The sequence below is a fragment of the Aspergillus welwitschiae genome, assembly GCF_003344945.1.
Source record: "Aspergillus welwitschiae strain CBS 139.54b unplaced genomic scaffold BDQ94scaffold_78, whole genome shotgun sequence".
NCBI classification, from domain to species: Eukaryota; Fungi; Ascomycota; class Eurotiomycetes; order Eurotiales; family Aspergillaceae; genus Aspergillus; species Aspergillus welwitschiae.
The window spans coordinates 9,864-31,676 of record NW_020798772.1 but is presented as its reverse complement, the minus strand read 5'-3'; the positions used below and the strand labels follow the sequence as shown (position 1 = coordinate 31,676).

The window sequence follows — 21,813 nt, the reverse complement described above, 5'->3', positions numbered from 1 at the left end:
CCGGTTGTCATAACGATCAGGCTTCCAGTGTCTTTCAAAGCACTGGGACGCGTCAAGCAGCAGCTCGTTTCTCATGCTTCTCTCTTTGCCATCGATCTGAATTTTTCTCAAGGTCTAGTCCTTGCTGGCCCTCTTTAGAACGATCGCCATTACTGCTGCTGACGAAAACGGCCTGTTGTTCATAAGCTCTAAATACGTGGAAAGCTACAAGTATGAATTTGAAGTTCTTGGTCTGATCGAAAGGGAACTTGGCGCGTATGAAAGTATGCTTTTGGAGAGAGTGAGCCATGACCGTGTACTAAGCTCTCTTCAAAAGGCAACGCCACGGGGATTCTGGCAATAGGCTGTTGAGTTAACTAATACTTACGTTTGACCTATTCGGATACGCGGTAAAGAATTTCGTGTCAGTCTTTTCCATCAGTTAGGACCGCAACGGAAGGCATGAGTTAACTCCTCCGCTATGGTGGCAATACAAAACACACAACGTCAAGAAGAGAGAGGATTCTGGGAGCGTTAAGATGAACCGTCTATTCACCGAATCTGGATTCGTATACTGGGCGTTCCATCCACTCATTGGTACGACCTGATTCCATGTGATGACATAGCTGCAGATAACTGGGCAACAACTTATCGTACGGCACCGACTGGTAGGGGGTGCTGGCTAACCTCGCTGGCGGATTCAACTAGATCCAAAAGTGGCAATTACGCTGGCGCAGTTCTGTTAATACCTAAAGTGGTATAGCATGACTGTTTGGTGGGCGGTTAAACTATTTCCCGATCATCAGACCCACGGTTCGGTTGAGCTTGATGCAACTACCCCGCTCGATGTGCGGACGAGTGGCTAGTGGCTTTTATTCTTTAATACGTCTCCTGACGTAGTCGTCTCAGCCACGCTGCTTGGTTGGTAGGTGTGACGAAGATCGAGAACATAAGAGACGTCTTCAGGAAGTGTGCTGGGTAGGGAGGTCAGGTAGCTATGCATGTGAAAATGTAGGGCTACTGTACAGTAATTGTGGTGGAAAGCGCCACATTGACGACCCCAAAACGAGTGGCTTGTTCCGTGCGCGACTCCGCAAATAGCATGTATAAAACAGCATGCCGTGCCTTGGGCACTTGGTAGGTAGTACTGGTCCGATGAAGTTTTACATTCTCAAGCAGATCAATTATCTCAGACCACATGGACCGCGACGAGCATCTTGAAGAGGTTCAAAGGATCCTCAATTATCGATTCCGGGATATCACACTCCTATCGGACGCACTCACAGCAGCCGGTGCAGACTTGGATAATTATGAGGGAAATAGAAGACTAGCACCAATTGGCGTGGACGTAATCGGTCTTTGTTTGGATTTTGACGCACATCAGAAAAAGGGCAAACCAAGTAAGAGTCCAGGGACGATAACCTTGTAGGATCTTTCTCAGTGGAACACCAGGGGAAACTGCCGTCCTAAAACAACAACTTTGTTGTTACAACCATCTAGCATTCGTTGCTCAACGCACATCAATCGATAAGTACATTAGATTTAATCCTAGGTCTGGAAAAGGAAGTACAACTGTTGTCGGAAAATCCCTTGCAGCAATTATAGCAGCGGCATACTTGGACTCTGGGAATCATTCTGATACCTGGGGCGTTATGCATTATATAGGGTCGGGTATGTCCTATGTCAATCCGACTTGGCTGACTTCCGAGTACAATAGCTTTTTCATCCAAAACCAAGACGGCATAAACCCTGCAATGTTGGAATCAAACGCGAATTGTGAAGCACAGTTTCCTATTATGGATCCACTTGCAGCCCCATGCAATATTTTATCGAATGTGCATACGAGCCAAGTGAGCGTGGTGTCACTGGTATAGACCCTAACATGCATTTCCCCAAACTGAGATGGTAATTAACGGGCTGACAAATATGATTTCCCTTATCAATGAAGCAGGAAATCGAAGCTGGAGTTGACTTCATGGCGGTGCCCAGGAGAAGACCCGCTGAAAGCGCTCCATGTGAGACCCAGGGCAGCAAAGCGAAGGTTAGGCGGTCTCAGCGCTTCACCAACGATCGGCTCGAACCCTTCCTTACTCGTGAGTCCGAAAAATGCAGAGCCTTGAGAATCGCCGGCCCAGAAGAATCATACTATGCCCCTGACATCCACATGGAAATTGCGAAATTGGTAAAAGATACTTCAACAGAGCTGCCCAAAAAATTGTTACTGTGTGTTGCTACCTCACAATCAGTGGTAAGCCTGAAGAAGGCCATTCTAGGGTGGCGAACTCAGACGGGTATTGCCCCCTGGCAGCTATCCAAATCAGCATCCAAAGCAGAAGCGTTTCATATAATCGAGAATATGAATCAAGATATGATGTGCTTGTCCCTTCTCCGACGGTATTACATCCTCCGTCTGTTTGAGGATTGCAGAGGGTGTGATACGCCATCATTCGCAGGATTTGTCTCAGTCCAGGGAAACGGTGTCCTTTCTCGTAAAAGGGGAAACCCCCTGAACAATGCGGAGAATGACCTGACGACAGCAATGATGAAGGAGATATTCCCTGCTCTACTGCCTGGAACACAAGAATACGACGACAAGCGTGGTGCTGTAAATTTCTATCGAAAGCTTGGCCGGAAGTTTCATATGTTAACATCAAGTTTCGGCAAAGGCATACTTGCACTGATGCCGCATTATGACCTACCTGGAGGACCAGACATCAGCATTTCAGACAATCAGTAAGCACTTTGAGACCCAAATATTGCCCCGCTAACTAATTTAGGCTTCATTCTCTGCGCGAGCCAACATTTGCGCAAGTCATTTCCATTCTAGCACGCACCCAAGGTGAGGCTTTGCGTCAGTTCAACGCAGCTGCCGAGAGAATCGTGGATGCCTTGATGGAATTTCCGGTAGAGCGTTGCCCGGTATTTGAACTTGAGGAAATTGCGGATAGCCAAATACTGGAGTACCCGAAGAACTCATCGGGCCTACTTTCCCTTCTCGGGTTGAGAAGGCATGCTCAGATTATGACAGGTCCATATCCGCCCGCAGACGAATCAACTTAGCTAGGCGAAATTGGAGGTAGTCGATATATAAAACGAAGAATAGCAACATTTGCGTCTCCTAGTTGAAACTAAATTATTACAAAATGGGTATTCATTGTAAATCATATTGTCGGAGAGACGCAGTGTGACTGTAGGCTTAGCATAACTGCTATATTCGGAACGTCATCCGAGCGGCAAATAATGCACCGAATTTCATACCGTGCACGCCTGATCGATGATTTAGTCCACTGTTGCTTATATAAGTGCTTGCTCGCAGCTTCTAAGGAATGAAGATAGCCTGCCTATGACCTCTTGCTGTATGTAACTCGAATGGGAATGCAAGGAATTACTGCTCCAGTGCCACGTATTCTGTTGTCACCGCGGAGGTATATAAAGATTACGATCCCACTTTATGACTTCTTCTCCCTCACCTAACTGCTAAGTCATACCAAACGAAGGCAACCATAACAGGAGAGAAAGGAAAATGGACCAATTCCGGCCTCGGAGCTACCAGCAAGAAATGCTAGAAATGAGCTTACGCGAGAATATTATCGTTGTAGTATGCTACTCTTTCAGAGACGAGGAAAACTGCTTGTATCGCAGGCTAACAGTGTGCCAGATGGATACGGGAAGTGGGAAGACTCATATGTACGCCTCATTACGCCTGAATTCTGTTTCGTCAGGATCGAATAACCAGGAAAATAAATAGAGCATGCATGAGAATAATGGCGGAGCTGCAGCGCTGTGCCTTGGATAAGGTTTGAATGATTAATCCCTCCACGGCTTCTCAGTCTCAAACATATTCAGATAGTTTGGTTCCTTGCTCCCACTGTCGCCCTTTCGATCCAGCAGAAAGAAGTCATTGCTTCTCATATCCCGGCAATGAATATCAAACTGTTAATCGGAGACGACGGAGTTGATCGTTGGAGTGAGCAGCGGATTTGGGACGACGCCCTTCACGGCGTGCGGATTGTTGTCTCTACGCACGCCGTGCTAGCGGAAGCTCTTGCCCACAAGTTTGTGGTGATGGCAAAGCTGGGCCTCATTGTGTTTGACGAAGGTAAGGATAATGTTTTGCTATTCAGTACACTTGGCTGACTGGTGATTAGCCCATCATTGCGTTAAAAACCATCCTGCCAATCTTATTATGAAGGATTTCTACCACCCCACAAAGAACGAGCAGGGGCCTGAGTCTGTCCCGCGAATCCTTGGCTTGACCGCCAGTCCTATCATGAGAACCAAGCTACATGACATGTCGTAAGTCTAGTGTAGAAGCCATGAGGAGAAGGGTTCTCATTCCCCGGGTGCAGACAGATAGAACGGAATCTCAGTGCAGTCTGCAGAACACCTCGAGCACAACGACAAGACCTCATGAAATATGTCCACCCACCGCAACTCATCTTACTCCGATATGCCGCTCCTGACGACTCAAATCGCGCCTGGCCCTCGCCATTTCTCGAAGCTATATCTCAGGCCCACTCCCGCGCCCAGTCTCATCTTGAACTCTCCGATCACTCAGTTGTTCGGGAGGTCCAGGACGAGCTGGAAAAGTTCAAGGCAAAGGCAATTGGGATCGGCAACCTGCTGGGCACATGGGCTGCTGATTGCTTTATTGCAGAATCAGTTAAAAGACTCGTCGGAAGAGCCGGAATGACCGATTCTTTATGGGCTGACCCTGCGAAGGCACATTTAGCAGAGATAGTAAGACCCATTCTTCAGCTGGCCCCTGCTATTCCTGGCTCCTCTAGCACAGTGTCAGAAAAAGTCTGCGGCCTTCTGGCTTTCTTGAAGGAGGAGCACCATGAACATTTCTCGGGAATTATCTTTGTCCGTGAACGTGCAACGGCCTACGTACTGGCGGCTGTAATACGATGCCATCCTCTTACCCACGGCCTTTTCCAGTGTGCATCGTGCGTAGGTTCGTCGAACAACAGAAACAGAAAAAGCGGCATTTGTGACCTGCTAGGACCTGGTGCAGATGATGTTCTTCAACAATTCCGACAGGGCCAGATGAATCTTATAGTTGGAACGGATGTCCTGGAGGAAGGCATCGACATGACGGCTTGCCATCTGGTTGTATGTTTCGATCAACCGAACAATCTCAAATCTTTCATCCAAAGGCGGGGCCGCGCCCGGCAGCAGCAGTCAAAGTTCGTCATCATGATCGCAGATAACGACATGACAAAAGGGATCGAGCGGTGGCAGGAAGTCGAAGACGAAATGGTGCGGCTGTACAGGGACCACAAGAGGAAGTTAGAGGAGATCGCGGCACTGGAAAACATTCCGGAGAATGTTGTTCTCTGTATGAGACTACAAAACGGGTTGGTATTTTCCAATCTTAGCGATTGTCTGGGGGTAGTGATAACAATTCAACCAGGGCATTGCTGACCGCCGATTCTGCGGTTTCTCACCTTTACCATTTCTGCTCCACTCTGAATTTGGAACCGCATGCTGATCTACGCCCATCGTTCAACTTCGAGCAAAATGAGGCCGGCCATGTCCGAGCCACAGTGACACTTCCCAGTGGCGTAGACCAGTCACTTCGCGTTGCGACAGGAGCTAAGTGGTGGCTCACAGAGCGTGCAGCACGAAAAGATGCCGCATTTCATGCATATGTTGCGTTGCATCGAGCCAAGCTGGTCAACGATCATTTCCTGCCTTTGACCCCGGAACGCCTCTGGCGAGATGCGGCAGGCGATCAACCCGCTTTGACGTCGAAGATCGCTCTTGAGGCTATCTTCGACCCGTGGAAGCAACTAGCTGTTCCGACGGGTCATAAACTACATAGAAGCCGCGTGCGCATATCACAGAATGGGAAAGATCGTCCCGAACTTGGAATGATTCTCACAACATCCGTTCAGTTTCCTGCAACAGAACCTTTGGAGCTATTCTGGGACAGTGGAACGAACTTCGTCGTTTCTTTACAATCCCTGGAGAGTTTCAGTATATCGCCGGCCGAGCTGCAGCTAATGCGTGAGACTACATCCGTTCTGCTGTCGTCAACAAGGACAAAGGTTCCCGGCAACGACGCCGTCGATGCTCTTAATGTCTTGGTATCTCCGGATATCCCTCTCGATGAGCTTGAGACATGGTTGGTAGAGAATCGAGGATGGCGGAATTGCCTGGACTGGTACCGTGATGACTCCTCCTCTCAACCACAGGGACTCGTCCGATGCGAACTTCTGTACAATAAGCCCCACAATTTTATTGGATGGATCCAGCTGGACGATGATTCCGAACCTTTGGTCTGCTGCGAGCCTTTTCGTAGAAGAAGGAACCTCCTGCTGAAAAGCACTTTGTGCCAACGGCTATCCGACAGGGGAAACCCGGATTGTGGGAAGTCTCGGGCAAAACAGGTGCCCGCAAGCTTATGCACCGTTGATCTTTTGCCGTGGGAATTGAGCCGCGCAAGTCTCCTTTTCTCCGCGTTGATGCAGCTACAGCAGAGACTCCTGATCGCAGCGCACCTGAGGAATTCCGTTCTTGGGCACCTTCCTTGTATTAGCCTTGGAGTTCTTGCAGATGCTATTACGGCTCCTTCGGCTCAATGGACGAGCAATTATCAACGTCTCGAATATCTCGGCGATGGCGTCTTGAAATTCGCTGTGTGCATCCAACTGTTCCATGATCACCCTTTGTGGCACGAGGGTTACTTATCACAGAGAAAAAGCCAGATAGTATCCAATGCATCGCTCGCCCACGCCGCTCTAAAGGCAGGCCTGGGACCGTTTCTATTGACGGAGCCGATGACGAGCAGAAAGTGGACTGCCCCAAGGGTTTCCGACCAACCTTGCCCGCCCGCGGGCAACCGTGTAGTATCTGGAAAAGCCCTTGCAGATACATTAGAAGCACTAGTAGGGGCAGCTTATGTTGACGGCGGGATGCAGCTTGCTTGGGCGATGATCCACGTGTTCATACCGGAAGTCGCGGACCGAATGCCTTCTCTGGCACCTCAGCGACCCTCGCAGCGGGACTTTAATATGGGACCAGACTTGGAAGAGAAGGTTGACAGGTTGATAGGCTACCAGTTTCTTGATCGATCCCTTGTATGGGAAGCTCTCACGCACCCGTCGTGGCAAAGGGACCTTAGTACGGGATCGTACCAAAAGCTTGAATTCCTCGGTGATGCTATCCTCGACATGATCATAACGGATGCACTTTACAAGCATAGGCCGCCGTTGACTGAGGACGAGATGACGAAAGCAAAGGCGGCGGTGACCAACGCACATTTTCTCGCATTTCAATGCATGGAATTCGGGCTACAAAACAATCAGACCCGTATTCGCGAATCGCAGAGCGGAGAGTTTATTCGGGAAACTCAAGAGGGCGTTCTAGAGCTTTGGAGATTCATGCGGCATGATAACCCGGATGTATCTGCGGTCCAGAAGTTGTGTCTAGAGCGATATCAAAAACTGCGTGAGCCGATTTGCGCGTGCTTGGCAACAGGAAATACGTATCCATGGGTTAGTTTAGCCCAGCTAGGAGCTGAAAAGTTCTATTCCGACATCACTGAAAGTATTATTGGCGCATTGTTCATCGATTCGTGTGGGAGCATCGAGCAATGCGAGGCATTCTTGACTCGAATCAAAATACTACCCTACTTGTCTCGCATATTGCGGGAGGAAGTCATGGTCGAGCAGCCAAGATCTGTTCTGGGTCGCTTGGCAAAATCAAGCCGAGCCGAGTATAATATTACACGGAATGCCAGCAAGGCAAGTTTATACGACGTCTCAGTCGTTCTGAATGACGAGGTTCTACACCGCGTTGAAGGTTGCTTGTCGCAGGAAGAATGCGTCGTGACGGGGGCTGACTTGGCAATTGCGACACTGCGAGACCGGAGTTCTCGGCGGCCAGCATCTATTGCAGCAGAACTTTGGATTTTGACTATGGCGAACGAAGGCATTCTTTATCCGTTCTGCTCCAAGGCAGCATTTGACAGTAAATGTAACGGGAGTATTAATGAATAGAAAGCTTGTGCCACCTGGTAATACCGTACCCACAAATATAGGTCAATAGGCCATTTGCATTTGGCGGCGACCATCTATTCTGGACTTTCCGAGACTCGTGATCTGATTATAAATTTGCCGTGGTGTTATACGTCCCTACTCGGTCATCCTGCTCGACGAATATATTTTCCCGTGCCACCCTTCACCTCGTCTAAAGTCTACCACAATCCAGAATCACACTTTCTATTTTTTCACTGGATTGCCCTTCAAGACAACTCGATAGATAATAGTCTACCCTCTGATGTCCGATCGAGGTAGTATCCTTCGAGGTCGTGGTTGGGGACGCGGACGCGGCGGACAAGGCGGCGGGTTTCGAGACCATGACGTCCACTGTCGTGAGGGCACTGGCCCTAGAGGTGGGAGAGGTTATAGAGGTGGAGAACGAGGCCGGGGCAAAGAGATATTCCGGTGAGCGTTTCTGGACCCGTGCAGTTGTTACGGGATGATAGATAAATCTATTGTGTCCTTTGTGAGCTAATAGAGGGTATTGCGCCAGGCAAGCTCAGGCCCCAGAACTTGATCGAATGGTTCAGCAGAAAGAAGATGCTATCCAGAAAGCACTAGCGGCCAATTCTCCCCAGCCTGAAGACAGAGGTCGTCTTCCCACGCGACCGGGGTATGGAACTCGAGGAAACAAAGTTCTTCTTTATGCGAATTATTTCCAATTATCGGTTAAGTCCAAAGAAGACTTGTTTCGCTACAATGTGGAAGTCTCCCAAGAACCCAAGGGGCGCAAGCTGAAACAGATTTTCCGTCTATTGCTGGTCTCGCACTTTGCGCAGACGCTTAATAGCATTGCGTCGGACTATAAATCCATCCTTATCTCCAGGGTGGATCTGTTGCAGAAGCAGCATGAACGTGTGTATGACGTGCATTATAGGGAAGAGTACGATGATCACTCCCGACAGAACGCAAGGGTATTCAGCGTGAAAGTGACGTTCACTGGGAAAGTTAGTATTTCTGCTTGCCTTGATTATCTCTCTTCGACGAACGCGAGCGCGATGTTCCACTACAAGCCCGAGGTACTGCAGACCCTGAACATTGTGATGGGCTATTATCCAAAAACTAGCGAAGAAACAGTATCTCTGGGTTCAAACAAACATTTCAACATTGATCCGAGCTCTGTCGAACGGTTTGATTTGGGTGCTGGTCTCGAGGTTCTCAGGGGCTTTTTTGTGAGTGTTCGCGCTGCTACCTCACGATTCCTTATAAATTGTCAGGTCAAATATGCTGCATGCTATCAGGAAGGAAAGCTATCAACGATAATGGCTGCATACCGACGAGAAGGTCCCCCAAGCGTCTACAGGCTGGAAGCTTTCTTGAAAAGGCTGAGAGTTCGAGTTACCCATATCCGCCGGGTTAATAGCGAAGGCCAAGATATCCCACGGTTCAAAACGATCACAGGCTTGGCTTCCCCGGCAGATGGAAAGTCTCTAGCTCACCCTCCAACTGTCCCTAAACACGGTGCTGGGCCCACAGAAGTACGATTCTGGCTTGAAGGGGTTGGTCCAAAAACCATTGGTAAGGCAAAATTCAAAGGGAAAAAACCCGCCAAGTCCGGACCAGAAGAGTCCGGAAGGTACACCACAGTCGAGGATTTCTTCAGGGAAAGTACGTGTTTTACCGAATCCCCCGTCTCGGAGCAGACCAGTCCTAACGCCACACCCAGGATACGGGCTCAATGTTGATTCCAAGATGCCAGTAGTTAATGTTGGCACACGTCAAGATCCGTCCTATTTGCCGGTCGAAGTCTGCGTTGTTATAGCTGGCCAGGCCGCGGGAGTCAAGCTGAGCGGAAGACAAACTCAGAACATGATCCGATTTGCGGTGCGCAACCCCGCCCAAAATGCTCGATCCATTACGACGAAAGGTGCGGGTGCACTGGGGTTGACACCCCAACTCAATACGACGTTGGTACAGTTTACCTTTCCTTTACTGTTGGGTCATATTAACCAGTCGCAACAGCGATACTTTGGGCTGGATAGTGACCCTACCCTTATAACCGTCCCAGGGAGGATCTTACAATCACCTTCCGTGCTTTATAGAGACCGCAGGAAGGTGGACGCTCTCGCGGCCAGCTGGAACATGAAGTCCGCAAAGTTCTCCACATCTAGCCGATTGTCATTCTGGGCATTTATTTACCTTGTCTCCGACAGAGAAAGGGTATACTTCGGAAAGCCAGCCGACCTAAAGCCCTGCTTGGCTGCTTTGAGCTCAAAACTAAACGACATGGGTGTTATTGCGAGCCCTGCAATGGATGGAAGGAGACTGGATGTGACAGGGGCCTACTATGATGGAAAATACCAAGCAGCCAAGCTTGATCAAGCCATAACTGATGCTATCACAGAATTGATGAGTAAACATAAACTGGACTTGGTCTTGGCAATTCTTCCCGCCAAGGATACCGACATATACAGCTCAGTCAAACGAGTTTGCGATTTGCACAATGGTGTCCGCAACGTCTGTGTGCTCGAGGAAAAGTTTTTCCACAAAAACGACCAGTACCTCGCCAATGTCTGCTTGAAAATCAATCTGAAGCTCGGTGGCGTGAATCAGGTGTTGGGAACTGATGAATTGGGAATCATCTCCGATGGCAAAACGATGATCGTCGGCATCGATGTCACCCATCCGTCGCCGGGGTCTGCAAAGCATGCACCCAGCGTGGCAGGCATGGTTGCCTCTCTCGATAAAAGGCTTGGTCAATGGCCAGCAGAGATCCGCATCCAGACATCCCGCCAGGAAATGGTCGCCGCCCTTGATACAATGCTGCGGTCCCGATTAAAGCATTGGGTTGCTGTGAACGGGCAGCTTCCCGAGAATATAATTGTCTACCGCGACGGAGTTTCTGAGGGTCAGTACAATCTTGTGGTGGAGAAAGAAGTCCCGCTTTTGAAATCCGCGTGTGAGCCAATGTATCGGAATGGCCCCCCACGCCTTTCGGTCATAATCGTTGGGAAACGGCACCACACTCGTTTCTACTCAACTCACGAAGACCAGGCGGATCGGTCATCCAATCCCCATAACGGCACAGTGGTCGACCGTGGAGTGACTGAAGCGCGAGATTGGGATTTCTATCTTCAGGCTCACTCTGCATTGCAGGGAACTGCTCGACCTGCTCACTATTATATTGTGTGGGATGAGATTTTCTCTGTACAGAAACCGCGTCCACTGTTCGAGAACGCAGCTGACCTCCTTGAGCACTTAACCCACAATATGTGCTATGTATTTGGTCGTGCGACGAAAGCTGTCAGTATCTGTCCGCCTGCGTACTACGCTGATTTGGTTTGTGAGCGTGTCCGCTGTTATCTCAAGGAAGTCTTTGATGCAAGTGCGGAACCAAGCCCGTCTGGCAGTATGCTCGAAGGCGGCACTGGACGGACGCTAGAGACGTCAGACGTTCAAATCCATCAAAATGTGCGAAACACGATGTTCTACATTTGACATACTTTCTGCTGGATTGTTGGTTCCTACTTCGTCATGTTCTTTTCTTGGACCTTAATGCAAATGCGATTCATAATTTCTCTTCGGAGCTAATTCGCGATAAAATTCGGGTTGATGGAGACTAAATTCACTATAAGTATCCATTGCCAAGTCCGTGAACTCATATCAATTTATCCAAACTGCGGTTTCCGATACTATGGCCTACTTTGTCGGTGCAGAGCATGACCGTACAACGGTCTGGTTCGGTACAGTTAAAATGAGGATATTGTGGGTTGCTTCTTTGAATGCTACGAACTTAGGGATGCACTGTATCCTAGTAACCGATGTATCATTTGAACTGTTTAACATAACTTCAAACCAATCGGGGCTTCGGCTGATCGAATTGCATTGGTATCCCAATACTTCTAACCCTGCAAGGGATTGTCCTTCCCATTATGAAATGTTCGCAGTATCCACATGAGCTTGCCATTTGTGCTTTCCTTGTCACCTTTACTGTCAACACGATAGATAATCTTCAACCGACAGAATGCCATATATTCATCATCTCAAAACCCGTCGACGGAGCAGCTTCCATCGAATCCTGCGACTTCCTCGTCCCATTTATTCGCCACATGCAGGGGTAGCACCCGGCCAGCGCCTGCGCACTGCGTTCTTAGTTCCAAGACGGTCGCACCGTCTTCGCGGGTGATCTCAAATCTTCCACAGTCCAAGCTTCGCGCAAAAGACACTATCTTCTTCAGCAGGTCGGCGAACCTAGCCAGAGTGGCTTTTTGATCTTCCTCCCAATGCCTGACCCGCTCGCGTGCGTCGATAACTTGGATATCACCAAATAGCCCAGCTTTATGGTGGGCAAGAATACAATACGGGACCTGTGCGATCCACAGCCGAGGTAACTCTTGGCCGAGTGTGTCCTCGTCCTTCTTTCTAAAGGAGCGGGTTTTCAGGTCAAAAATGGCCGACTGAGAGATGCATTCACCTCCCGCTGATATTTTGAGGGTTTCTGGATTTTCCAGACCACTTGCAGGTAAGTTGGAAATAGCAACATTCTCGAAGGAAGACAGAAGATCTTCTGCGGCCTCTGCTGGATCCCCTTCTGAGCTGCGACTGCTGTGGTGGTTCTGTGTCACCGAAGGTAGATAACCGTCTGCTTCAAAGCAGACTAAGCAACTCATACCAGCAAAGTCATACTTCATCACTCTTTGGTGAGACTCGGATCCTTTCACGTTCGCACCCCACGTGGTATATGCCTCTGGGAAAGTATGACCGTACCCATATACGTTCGGGATTACCTCGTCATGGGCATCCTCTCTCCTCATGAAAAAGACTGTTCTCCCAATGACTTCAATGAGGGTTCGAAAGGGCTTGCCCTCGCCGCGCACAAAACGTAACAAATTCCCGAGTGTACTTCCGCATGCGACAATGTCAATGTCCTGAAGCAGGAAGCCAGGTTTGCTTGCAAAAATGGCTTGAACCATTGGCTCCATGGGGTAGCTAGGATAGCGAGCGGCGTTCTGATCTCGAAAGTATAACCCCGAATCCTCTGAGAGCTGAGTTGGGTTTGAGAGAGGAGCCCACTTCGGAGGCTCACCTATTCAGCCATGCCTGATTAGCGGGGATATATCCTTTCCCTGTGGGAAGCTTTTGAGGATGTGCTTTCTTACCAGGTATGAGAATATGAGGCCCTCCTCCACTGAGCCAGTTGTACGACGCCAGGAATTGGCTGTCAGTTATCTGGGAGGTTATATTCTGCTTCTCCGCTTGAAGGTCACTTAGATAAATAGTTGCAAGAACCTCGCCACGTGGCGGAGGAGGAGCCTGCTGTACTCTTTGCTTTCGACTCCATGGCGTACTGTTCCTTCCATAACCACCTGCACAGCCTCTATTGCGTCCATGGGAAGTAAATGGGGACATTGTTAGAATATGAGCCGATGGCCTTAAGATGCCAAAATGCGTTCAGATATCGTCGAGGGTAGTCTAGGAGCCTCGAGTTGCAGCCACGAGGTGTCTATTCTGATGGAAACTCGATGGTAATTAAAGAACAGGGCATTGCTCCCTCCCGTGTTTTCGTAGTCATGTAACACCCCTTTGCGAACCCTTCGTGGGAACCAGCATAGGCGTCCTTGTTGACGTGGCATAATATGCAAGTTTGCCATCTGCTGCCAAGCCAGCCCCTTCCATGGAAGACCTTACTTGGGTGCTCAGGTATACACCTTGCAATTCGTGTACCAAGTCCGTGCAAGGTCAGCCAGCTTTAGCGGTGTCTCACCCCGCCCACCCCAAAGAGAACATATATATGCACATGTCTGGTTGGCATATCCTGAATTTGCAAGGAAAGCTCTGTCCCATATGATAGTCAGTCACAAGTCGACTTTCAAAGCTTTAGCCCCCACACTCACAAGAAGGATTACAACATGTCTGCGGTTAGAACCCGGTCGGATCGCCAGAAGAAGTATCTTCATGATGTTATCGCAGGAAAGCAGTCGGTCCAGAATGTGAATGACTTCAAGAGATTTGTCGAGGCAATTTTAGCCCAAATTGACCATTCCGTTGCTGTTGAACGTCTCATGGCCAGCCCCAGCGCGTTGACTGCCCTTCAGAAGGGACTGCGATTTAGCACAACGGCTGACTTCATTAACCAGTACACGGCAAAGTTATTACAATACTTGAGCGATCCGGGAATCAAGAACCTCTGCAACGGGCAATTTCTCGAGCGAATCCTCCTCATCTTCCTTGAGCCGCGTACCCTTTGGAATGCCTGGATGGAAGCGTTCGCATCCCGAACACTGGACGACAATGCAATTTACGCGTTGACATGGATGATGACGGAATTACTCTCTTTACCGAGCTCCTGCGGAGTGGATGTTATTGCAGACGCGCAGACGATGGTGAACGACGGGTCACTGCTTCGCTCTCCTTCTATCGAGCTGCGTGGACTCGGGCACAAGCTGAATCATTTTCTGCAAATGAAGTGTTCTGGGGGCATGATCGACTCGTCCGCGTTCACAGCGGGAGGCCGTCATGATAACGATTTTCCTGATTTCCGAAAGATTGCCATCCTTCCAACCTCCGATGAGTTTAGCTGTACGGGAAGACCATTCTTTCGTCGCGCCGAGGATATTGGGGAACTCCAAGGTCACCAGCGGGTAACGGCTTTCCTTGATAATCAATTTCGGCTTTTGAGAGAGGACATGCTTTCCGAACTACGGGAGGATGTCCAGATTGCAAACGGGAGGAAAAAGGGACGAAAATTGACGTTCCGCCTAAGACATCTTTCTGTTGCTCGGCTCTCCTGCGGCAGAGACAATGACATAAGACTTCATACATGCTGCCTGGGAGTGAGCTGTAAGTCTGGTCTCGAGAACATCAGCCAACTTTCAAAGGAGAAACGCGTATCGTATGTGAAGGAAAACCGAAATTTTGTGAAGCACCAAGCCTTCGGGTGCTTGACCCGGGGAGCCGAAATCGTGGCCTTCGCTACCATAGAAAGAGATGAAGATGCTCTTGTCGCTCAGCCACCGACAGTTATGCTCCGGATTGCTGGAGATGAAGCCTTTAAGAAAACGCTATTATATCTCAAGCTATACAGCGACGTACATTTCGTTCTTGTGGACACACCCATGTTCGCCTACGAGCCCATTTTGAAATGCCTTCAAGAGACGGTGGACCTTCCCTTGACGAAGGATTTATTCTTGCAACAGGAAGGGCAGTCCGTGAACGAATCAAAAATTGTTTCTCTGAATGTGGTCAATGCAATTAAGGAGCATGGCAATGGCGATATGCAAAGCGTTCTGGGAATTTCAAAGCCGGTGAGACTAGATACCTCACAGCTCGAGTCACTGCTTGCGGGGTTGACTCAGAGAGTCAGCCTTATACAAGGTCCTCCAGGTATGTAGGCGCGAAGGCTTCTTGTTCTACCCAGATTGAATAATGCTGTTGCTTACAGGCACTGGGAAATCATTCATCGGCGCCCTCCTGACGAAAGTCCTCCATGACCATACAAAGGAGAAGATTCTTGTCATGTGCTACACCAATCATGCTCTCGATCAGTTTTTGGAGGACCTTTTGGATGTCGGTATTGATCCTTCAGGCATCGTTAGGATCGGTTCAAAGTCAACAGCGCGGACACAGCCGCTCAGCTTGTTTGAACAGCGATCGTCTTATAAGAGGTCAAAAGAATCATGGAACATTCTAAACAGACTGAGAAGCGATGCGTATGCAGATAAGGAGGCACTGCATACCGCATTTACAGACTACCAAAACCTGGTTATCACTCCGCATATTGTCATGGACTATCTGGAATTTGAGGAACCGGAAATATACGATGCTCTTGTGGCGCCGGAGGATGAAGATGGCATGACGGTAGTTGGCAGTGGAGGCCATGCAATTGGAAAAGATTATCTATACGCGCGATGGGTCAAAGGCATGGATGCCGGGGTGTTCGCGGACCGCCTCCCTGAAGCCAGCCGCAGTGTTTGGGAAATGAGCAAGGAAGCGAGAAATGAGAAACACCGCGCCTGGGAACATGCAATACTGGACGAACAGATCACGACTGTGAAAACCCATGCCGCGCAGTTCAACAAATGCTGCAGTCGATTAGAGAGCCTTTTGGGCGAGAAGACGAGGGATATTCTACGATCCAAACGCATTATCGGCTGCACAACTACAGCCTCGGCTAAATATTCAAAGGTCATTCGCAACGTCTCTCCAGGAATCGTACTCCTTGAGGAAGCAGGCGAAATCCTCGAATCACATGTTCTTGCGGCATTGGCCCCAGAGACAAGGCAGTTGGTGTTGATCGGGGATCATCTGCAGCTCCGGCCCAAGATAAACGAATACGCATTGAGTATCGAGAAAGGCGATGGGTACAATCTTAACGTTTCACTTTTTGAAAGGCTGATCCATGTCGGGTATCCGCATACAACTTTACTAAAACAGCACCGAATGTGTCCGGAAATCTCAACGCTTGTTCGACGTCTCACCTATCCCAACCTGGAAGACGATCGAAAGACTTTGAGCCGGCCCCAACTGCGAGGACTGCAGGATCGCGTGATCTTCTTCCAGCATGAACACCCCGAAGTCAGTTTCGCGGAATTATCCGATAAACGGGATGAAGGATCCAAGCAAAGCAAGAAGAATGCGTTTGAAGCAGAGATTGTATTACAGGTTGTGAAGTACCTCGGCCAACAGGGTTATGGAACAGACAAGCTGGTTGTCTTGACTCCTTACCTGGGACAGCTGCATCTGCTACGAGAGATGTTAAGTAAACAAAATGACCCAGTCCTGAACGACCTTGATTCATATGACCTAGTCAAGGCGGGCCTCCTCTCGCAAGCGGGGGCCAATCATTCAAAGCGGCAGATTAAGCTATCAACGATAGGCAAGTAGGATGCAGGCGGGACTTTCGAGGTTGGCTTTCTAATCAAGGCAATAGATAATTATCAAGGTGAAGAATGTGAGATTGTCATCGCATCTCTAACCCGAAGTAAAAAAAACGGTGACATTGGGTTTATGGCGGCTCCTCAACGTTTGACTGTCCTGTTGTCACGGGCACGAAACGTTTTAATAATTGTGGGAAACGCGAAGACATTTGTCTCAAGTCGAAAGGGAGAAAAGACCTGGAGGCCATTTATGGATCATCTGAAATCCAACGGCCACCTTTATGATGGGTTACCTGTTAGGTGTGAACAACATCCCCAGAAGACCGCTATTTTAAAAACAAAGGATGAATTCGAAAGTGAATGTCCGGATGGCGGCTGCCCAGCACCATGGTACCTTCCCCCGTGATGATTACTTGGCATTTGAAGGTATCCTTACTTTTAACGCTGACTTCATACTTTAGTGGTGTCAAGCTGGGGTGTGGGATCCACGAATGTCCGTCAAGATGCCATCAGCTGGTCGACCATTCCAAGATGAACTGTACCAGGATCGTTGAATGGACCTGTTCGCGTGGACATTGCAGTTCCCAGGCTTGCGCGCAGGTCAAAGGGGCGTGTCGGTTTTGTAATGAGGAAGATCGGGCGAAAGAACGCAAACGGCAACGGAACCTCAAGCTTGAAGCAGAGAGAGAGAGAAGGCAAAAGGAATACACCCGTCATCTTGCTGAAGCCCAGGATGAAATCGCGTATTTGAGGCGTCTGCAACGGGATCAGTCTGAAGAGGACGAGCGGATGAGAGTCCTTCGTGAGCATTGGGATGAAGTACATCATCTCAAGAACATCCCAAAGAGACAGGACCCAGCTATTCGGACAGCTCCTACCACCGTGGCAACAAAAGGCATCAGTGACACAAGTACCAACTCAGTCGCCGGTGAACGGGTCCCTCAAAACAGCTGTCGAGTTACAGGTCGCCAGAACAAGTCTGCGACGACGTCATCAGCTGCGAAGGATGATTGGGAGTACCAGAAAACGTTTCTCAATGCTCAAAGCCGGGAAATTGACACGTTGATGGAAATGATCGGACTTGAATCCATCAAGGAAAAATTCTTAACTTTCAAGGCCAAGGTCGATGTGTGTTTTAGGCAGGGGGTTGATCTCCAAACCGAAAGGTTCGGGTCTGTCTTGCCCGGAAACCCCGGCACAGGAAAGACGACAGTGGCACGACTTTATGCTCGCTTCCTGGCCTCTGTAGGAATTATCCCAGGCGATACATTCATTGAGACAACCGGTTCGAGGCTGGCAAACGATGGTGTCTCAGAGTGCCAGAAGACCCTCCAAAAGATTCTGAACACCGGTGGAGGCGCATTGTTTATTGACGAGGCATATCAACTTGCGCAGGGAAGCAGCTTCGGAGGAACACAGGTCCTAGATTTCCTCCTGGCAGAGGTTGAGAATCTCACAGGGAAGATTGTGTTCATACTTGCCGGATACCAGCAGCCGATGGAGAAATTTTTCTCCCATAATCCGGGGTTGCCAAGTCGCTTTCCTCATGAACTCAAGTTCAATGACTATGACGATGATGAATTATTAAAAATTTTTGATTGCAGTATCAAGAAGCACTATAAAAATCAAATGAAAGTTGAGGATGGCCCGAGCGGACTGTACAGTCGCATCGTCGCACGTCGTGTTGGACGAGGCCGTGGCCGCGAGGGGTTTGCCAATGCAAGGGCGATTGAAAATATCAGGGCCAGAATTGCAGAGCGACAGTCCGAAAGACTCAAATGGGAAAGGCTAAACCGGGTTGGTCAATCAGATGACTTTTTGTTGATGAAGGAGGATCTCATAGGGCCCGAGCCATCTCGGGCATTGGAGAGTTCGTCTGCGTGGCAAAAACTGAAAAGCATGATTGGTTTGGGGTCAGTGAAGACGACTGTCCAGTCACTGCTGGACAGTATCCAGTATAACTACCAACGTGAATTGCAAGAACTGCCCCCGGTCGAGTTTACACTGAACAGGGTCTTCCTGGGGTCACCTGGGACTGGTAAAACAACAGTTGCGAAACTTTACGGTCAAATATTGGTCGATATTGGGATGTTATCTAACGGCGAAGGTATGTGAATAAGTCATATGTGGCTGCATTTGCCATCTCTGACAAGCTCGCTAGTGGTGGTAAGGAATCCTTCCGATTTTGTTGGCAGCGTGATTGGCGAGTCTGAGAAGAACACTAAAGGCATACTTGCGTCTACTTTAGGTAAAGTTTTGGTCATTGATGAAGCCTATGGCCTCTTTGCAGGGGGCACTTCTGACGGCACTGGCGCGAAAAGTGACCAATACCGGAGTGCCGTGGTGGACACTATCGTGGCGGAGGTGCAGAGCATGGCCGGCGAAGATCGATGTGTTCTGCTTTTGGGTTACCGGGAACAGATGCAGCAGATGTTTCAGAACGTCAATCCAGGCCTCAGTCGACGGTTCCCGCTAGATCAGGCGTTGGAATTTCAGGACTTTACCAAGGAGGAATTGGACCAGATCCTTACCATGAAGTTGAAAGAGCAAGGGTTCAATGTCACTGAACGTGGTCGAAGGGTAGCCTTGGAGATGTTAGAACGAGCACGGAATCGGCCTAATTTCGGAAATGCAGGGGAGGTCGACATTCTGCTCAACTCCGCAAAAATGCGGCATCAGAGACGGATCTCTTGTATGCGGCATGTGGCAGGTCCGCTGCACTCTACCTTGGATGCCGAAGATTTTGACGAAGACTTCGACCGTAGGGAGAGAGATGACAAGAATGTGGCAAGGTTATTCGAGGGTGTGGTAGGATGTGACGAGATTATTGCGAAGCTAGAAGGTTACAGGGAAATTGTGAGGAAGATGACACAGTTGGAATGTGATCCTCGCAAGGAAGTGCCTTTTAACTTTCTTTTCCGTGGTCCTCCAGGTAAGGATCTCATCGGGTCAAGCAGTGTTCAAAAGAGGATTCTGATATTGGTCTCCAATAGGTACGGGGAAAACCAGTACGGCAAGAAAAATGGGGCAAATATACTACGATATGGGATTGCTGGCTTCGGCAGATGTCGTTGAGGTCTCAACTACAGATTTGGTTGGACAATACGTAGGGCAGACTGGTCCGAAGACGCAAAAAGCCCTTGAACGTGCGCTTGGTAAGGTTCTGTTCATTGACGAGGCATATCGGCTTGCCGATGGACAATTTGGGCAACAGGCCATGGACGAGATGGTGGACCGCATAACAAAGCCCCAATTTGCGCAAAGACTGATTATTATTCTCGCCGGTTACGATGCCGACATCAACCGCTTAATGGCGATTAATCCAGGACTTACTAGCCGCTTCCCAGAGTCATTACAGTTCAACTCCTTATCTGCTCCTGATTGCATCGCTCTCCTGACATCTTTGTTCCAGAAGCGCAAAAAGGATATGCAAGATAAGTCGAATGTGGAATTTGATCTTGGTGTTCTTGAGCACCCACGAGACGATTTCCGTAGAGATCTGATTCAACATTTCAATCTACTCTCCAGGACCGCCAGCTGGGCAAATGCACGTGACATCGATATCCTTGCCAAGGACATTTTCAGAAAGGTTCTCCAAGGTACCGATCGGAATTGCCTTGTTATTACTGAAATGGCTGTACTCCAATGTGTGGATCAAATGGTGACCGAACGCTTGAAGAGAGAACAATGTCAGCGCACGCACCATCTACCGTCGCAGGATAAAGCTGAGGCAACATCTCTCAGTTTGCCTGTTCGAGTCAATAGCCATAGCTCCTCGAATACGGAAATGGCAACGAGCAATAAACCGGATGCAAAACATCGTTCACTCTCCGGCCTCCCACCTACAGATACTGGTCCGCGAGATACTGAAGTCACGGATGAAGTGTGGAGCCAACTCCAGCAGGACAAGGCCGCTGCTGAAGCTCGAGAAAAGGAATATCTGGATTTGAGAGCGGCCGAAGAGAAGCAGGCAAAGGCTCTTCGGAAAGCGAAGGAAGACGAGGACATTGTGGTTCGGGAAGTGGAAGAAGCACGGCGAAGTGGCCATGAGGAGACTAGGGCCCGCCATGAACAAACCCGCCTGCAACGCGAGCTAGAAAGAAGGGCACGGGAAGAGGAACTGGAAAAAATCCGCAAACAGAGAGAGCAGGTGGAACGAAATCGCCGCCGAGAGCAGCAAGCGCAGGCAAAATTGCGGGAAATGGGAGTCTGTGTCATGGGCTACCGCTGGATAAAACAAACTGGCGGTTACCGCTGTGCTGGTGGCAGCCACTGGGTCTCAGATGCGCAGCTTAGATTATGAGGGAGGACGTTTCTCTGGCTTCTTGAGTGTGAGACTTTACGGGGTTAAAAGTCTGGCTGAAGGGAGAGGAGACTGAAGTAACTAAACTGGGAAGATTTGTCATCCAAGGGCTGTTAGTTGGCTTTAAGGATAGGTATGAGTTAAACTCTGAAGCAGGCCCGCACATGGGACATGATCAATCGGAGGAATCTGATAGCATTGTCAGCATATAAGTAACGAGGTACCTAATTGAGTACTTCAGTTACAAGGTGCGCCTATAGTTGTCGCTTTCCGTTTGATATTAGCTGTCTCTACACTAAGGCATCATGACGGATTTTGACGTAGAGAACAGCTTACAGCTAATACAGCTTCGAGAATAGGTACGATTCGCAAGTGGTCACCTTGACTCAGTCTCCCCTCGGAAACCAACATGGTTCCGTCACATCTCATGAAGCTGATTAGCGATGACCCTCATACATGACTGTATGTGACAGCATTGTTTTCTGCGAGAGTATCGTGGGCCACATCTGAAAGTCGTAGTTAGCAAGGTGGTTGCCTAACGTGCAAAGTGGCTGCAGTTGCTGTGTCCTTCGTTGCATATAATTGGAGCGACCATGGGTGTCAATGATAAGACAGTACTCTATGCCCTGTCAATTGGAGTCAGTCTACGTCGCCTAGCATGTACTGT

General features: G+C 49.2%; 5 protein-coding genes across 5 annotated transcripts; 4 read left to right on the top strand and 1 right to left on the bottom strand.

Annotated features, from left to right (window-relative positions):
- The first annotated feature begins 872 nt into the window (after positions 1–872).
- On the top strand, positions 873–3,098 carry BDQ94DRAFT_154821 (uncharacterized protein). The gene is made up of 5 exons (XM_026768360.1): positions 873–1,379; positions 1,432–1,645; positions 1,697–1,847; positions 1,928–2,712; positions 2,757–3,098. The coding sequence occupies exons 1-5, from the start codon at positions 1,178–1,180 to the stop codon at positions 3,037–3,039; spliced, it is 1,635 nt and encodes a 544-aa protein (XP_026619937.1). The 5' UTR covers positions 873–1,177; the 3' UTR covers positions 3,040–3,098.
- Positions 3,099–3,734: 636 nt separating this feature from the next.
- Positions 3,735–8,470, top strand: BDQ94DRAFT_185692 (ATP-dependent helicase dcl2; the record flags this gene model as incomplete). Its single annotated transcript, XM_026774953.1, has 6 exons — positions 3,735–3,776; positions 3,826–4,078; positions 4,128–4,275; positions 4,329–5,339; positions 5,396–7,857; positions 8,283–8,470. 6 exons carry the CDS (start codon positions 3,735–3,737, stop codon positions 8,468–8,470), a joined length of 4,104 nt encoding a protein of 1,367 aa, XP_026619936.1.
- A 78-nt stretch (positions 8,471–8,548) lies between these two features.
- BDQ94DRAFT_176053 (putative RNA interference and gene silencing protein) lies at positions 8,549–11,465 on the top strand (the record flags this gene model as incomplete). The annotated part of the gene is made up of 2 exons (XM_026772611.1): positions 8,549–9,635; positions 9,694–11,465. The coding sequence occupies 2 exons, from the start codon at positions 8,549–8,551 to the stop codon at positions 11,463–11,465; spliced, it is 2,859 nt and encodes a 952-aa protein (XP_026619935.1).
- A 545-nt stretch (positions 11,466–12,010) lies between these two features.
- On the bottom strand, positions 12,011–13,376 carry BDQ94DRAFT_176052 (uncharacterized protein; the record flags this gene model as incomplete). Its single annotated transcript, XM_026772610.1, has 2 exons — positions 12,011–13,053; positions 13,127–13,376. The coding sequence occupies 2 exons, from the start codon at positions 13,374–13,376 to the stop codon at positions 12,011–12,013; spliced, it is 1,293 nt and encodes a 430-aa protein (XP_026619934.1).
- A 500-nt stretch (positions 13,377–13,876) lies between these two features.
- On the top strand, positions 13,877–21,146 carry BDQ94DRAFT_185690 (P-loop containing nucleoside triphosphate hydrolase protein; the record flags this gene model as incomplete). The annotated part of the gene is made up of 6 exons (XM_026774952.1): positions 13,877–15,350; positions 15,409–16,842; positions 16,897–17,233; positions 17,305–18,950; positions 19,005–19,775; positions 19,837–21,146. The coding sequence occupies 6 exons, from the start codon at positions 13,877–13,879 to the stop codon at positions 21,144–21,146; spliced, it is 6,972 nt and encodes a 2,323-aa protein (XP_026619933.1).
- Between the last annotated feature and the right edge of the window lie 667 nt (positions 21,147–21,813).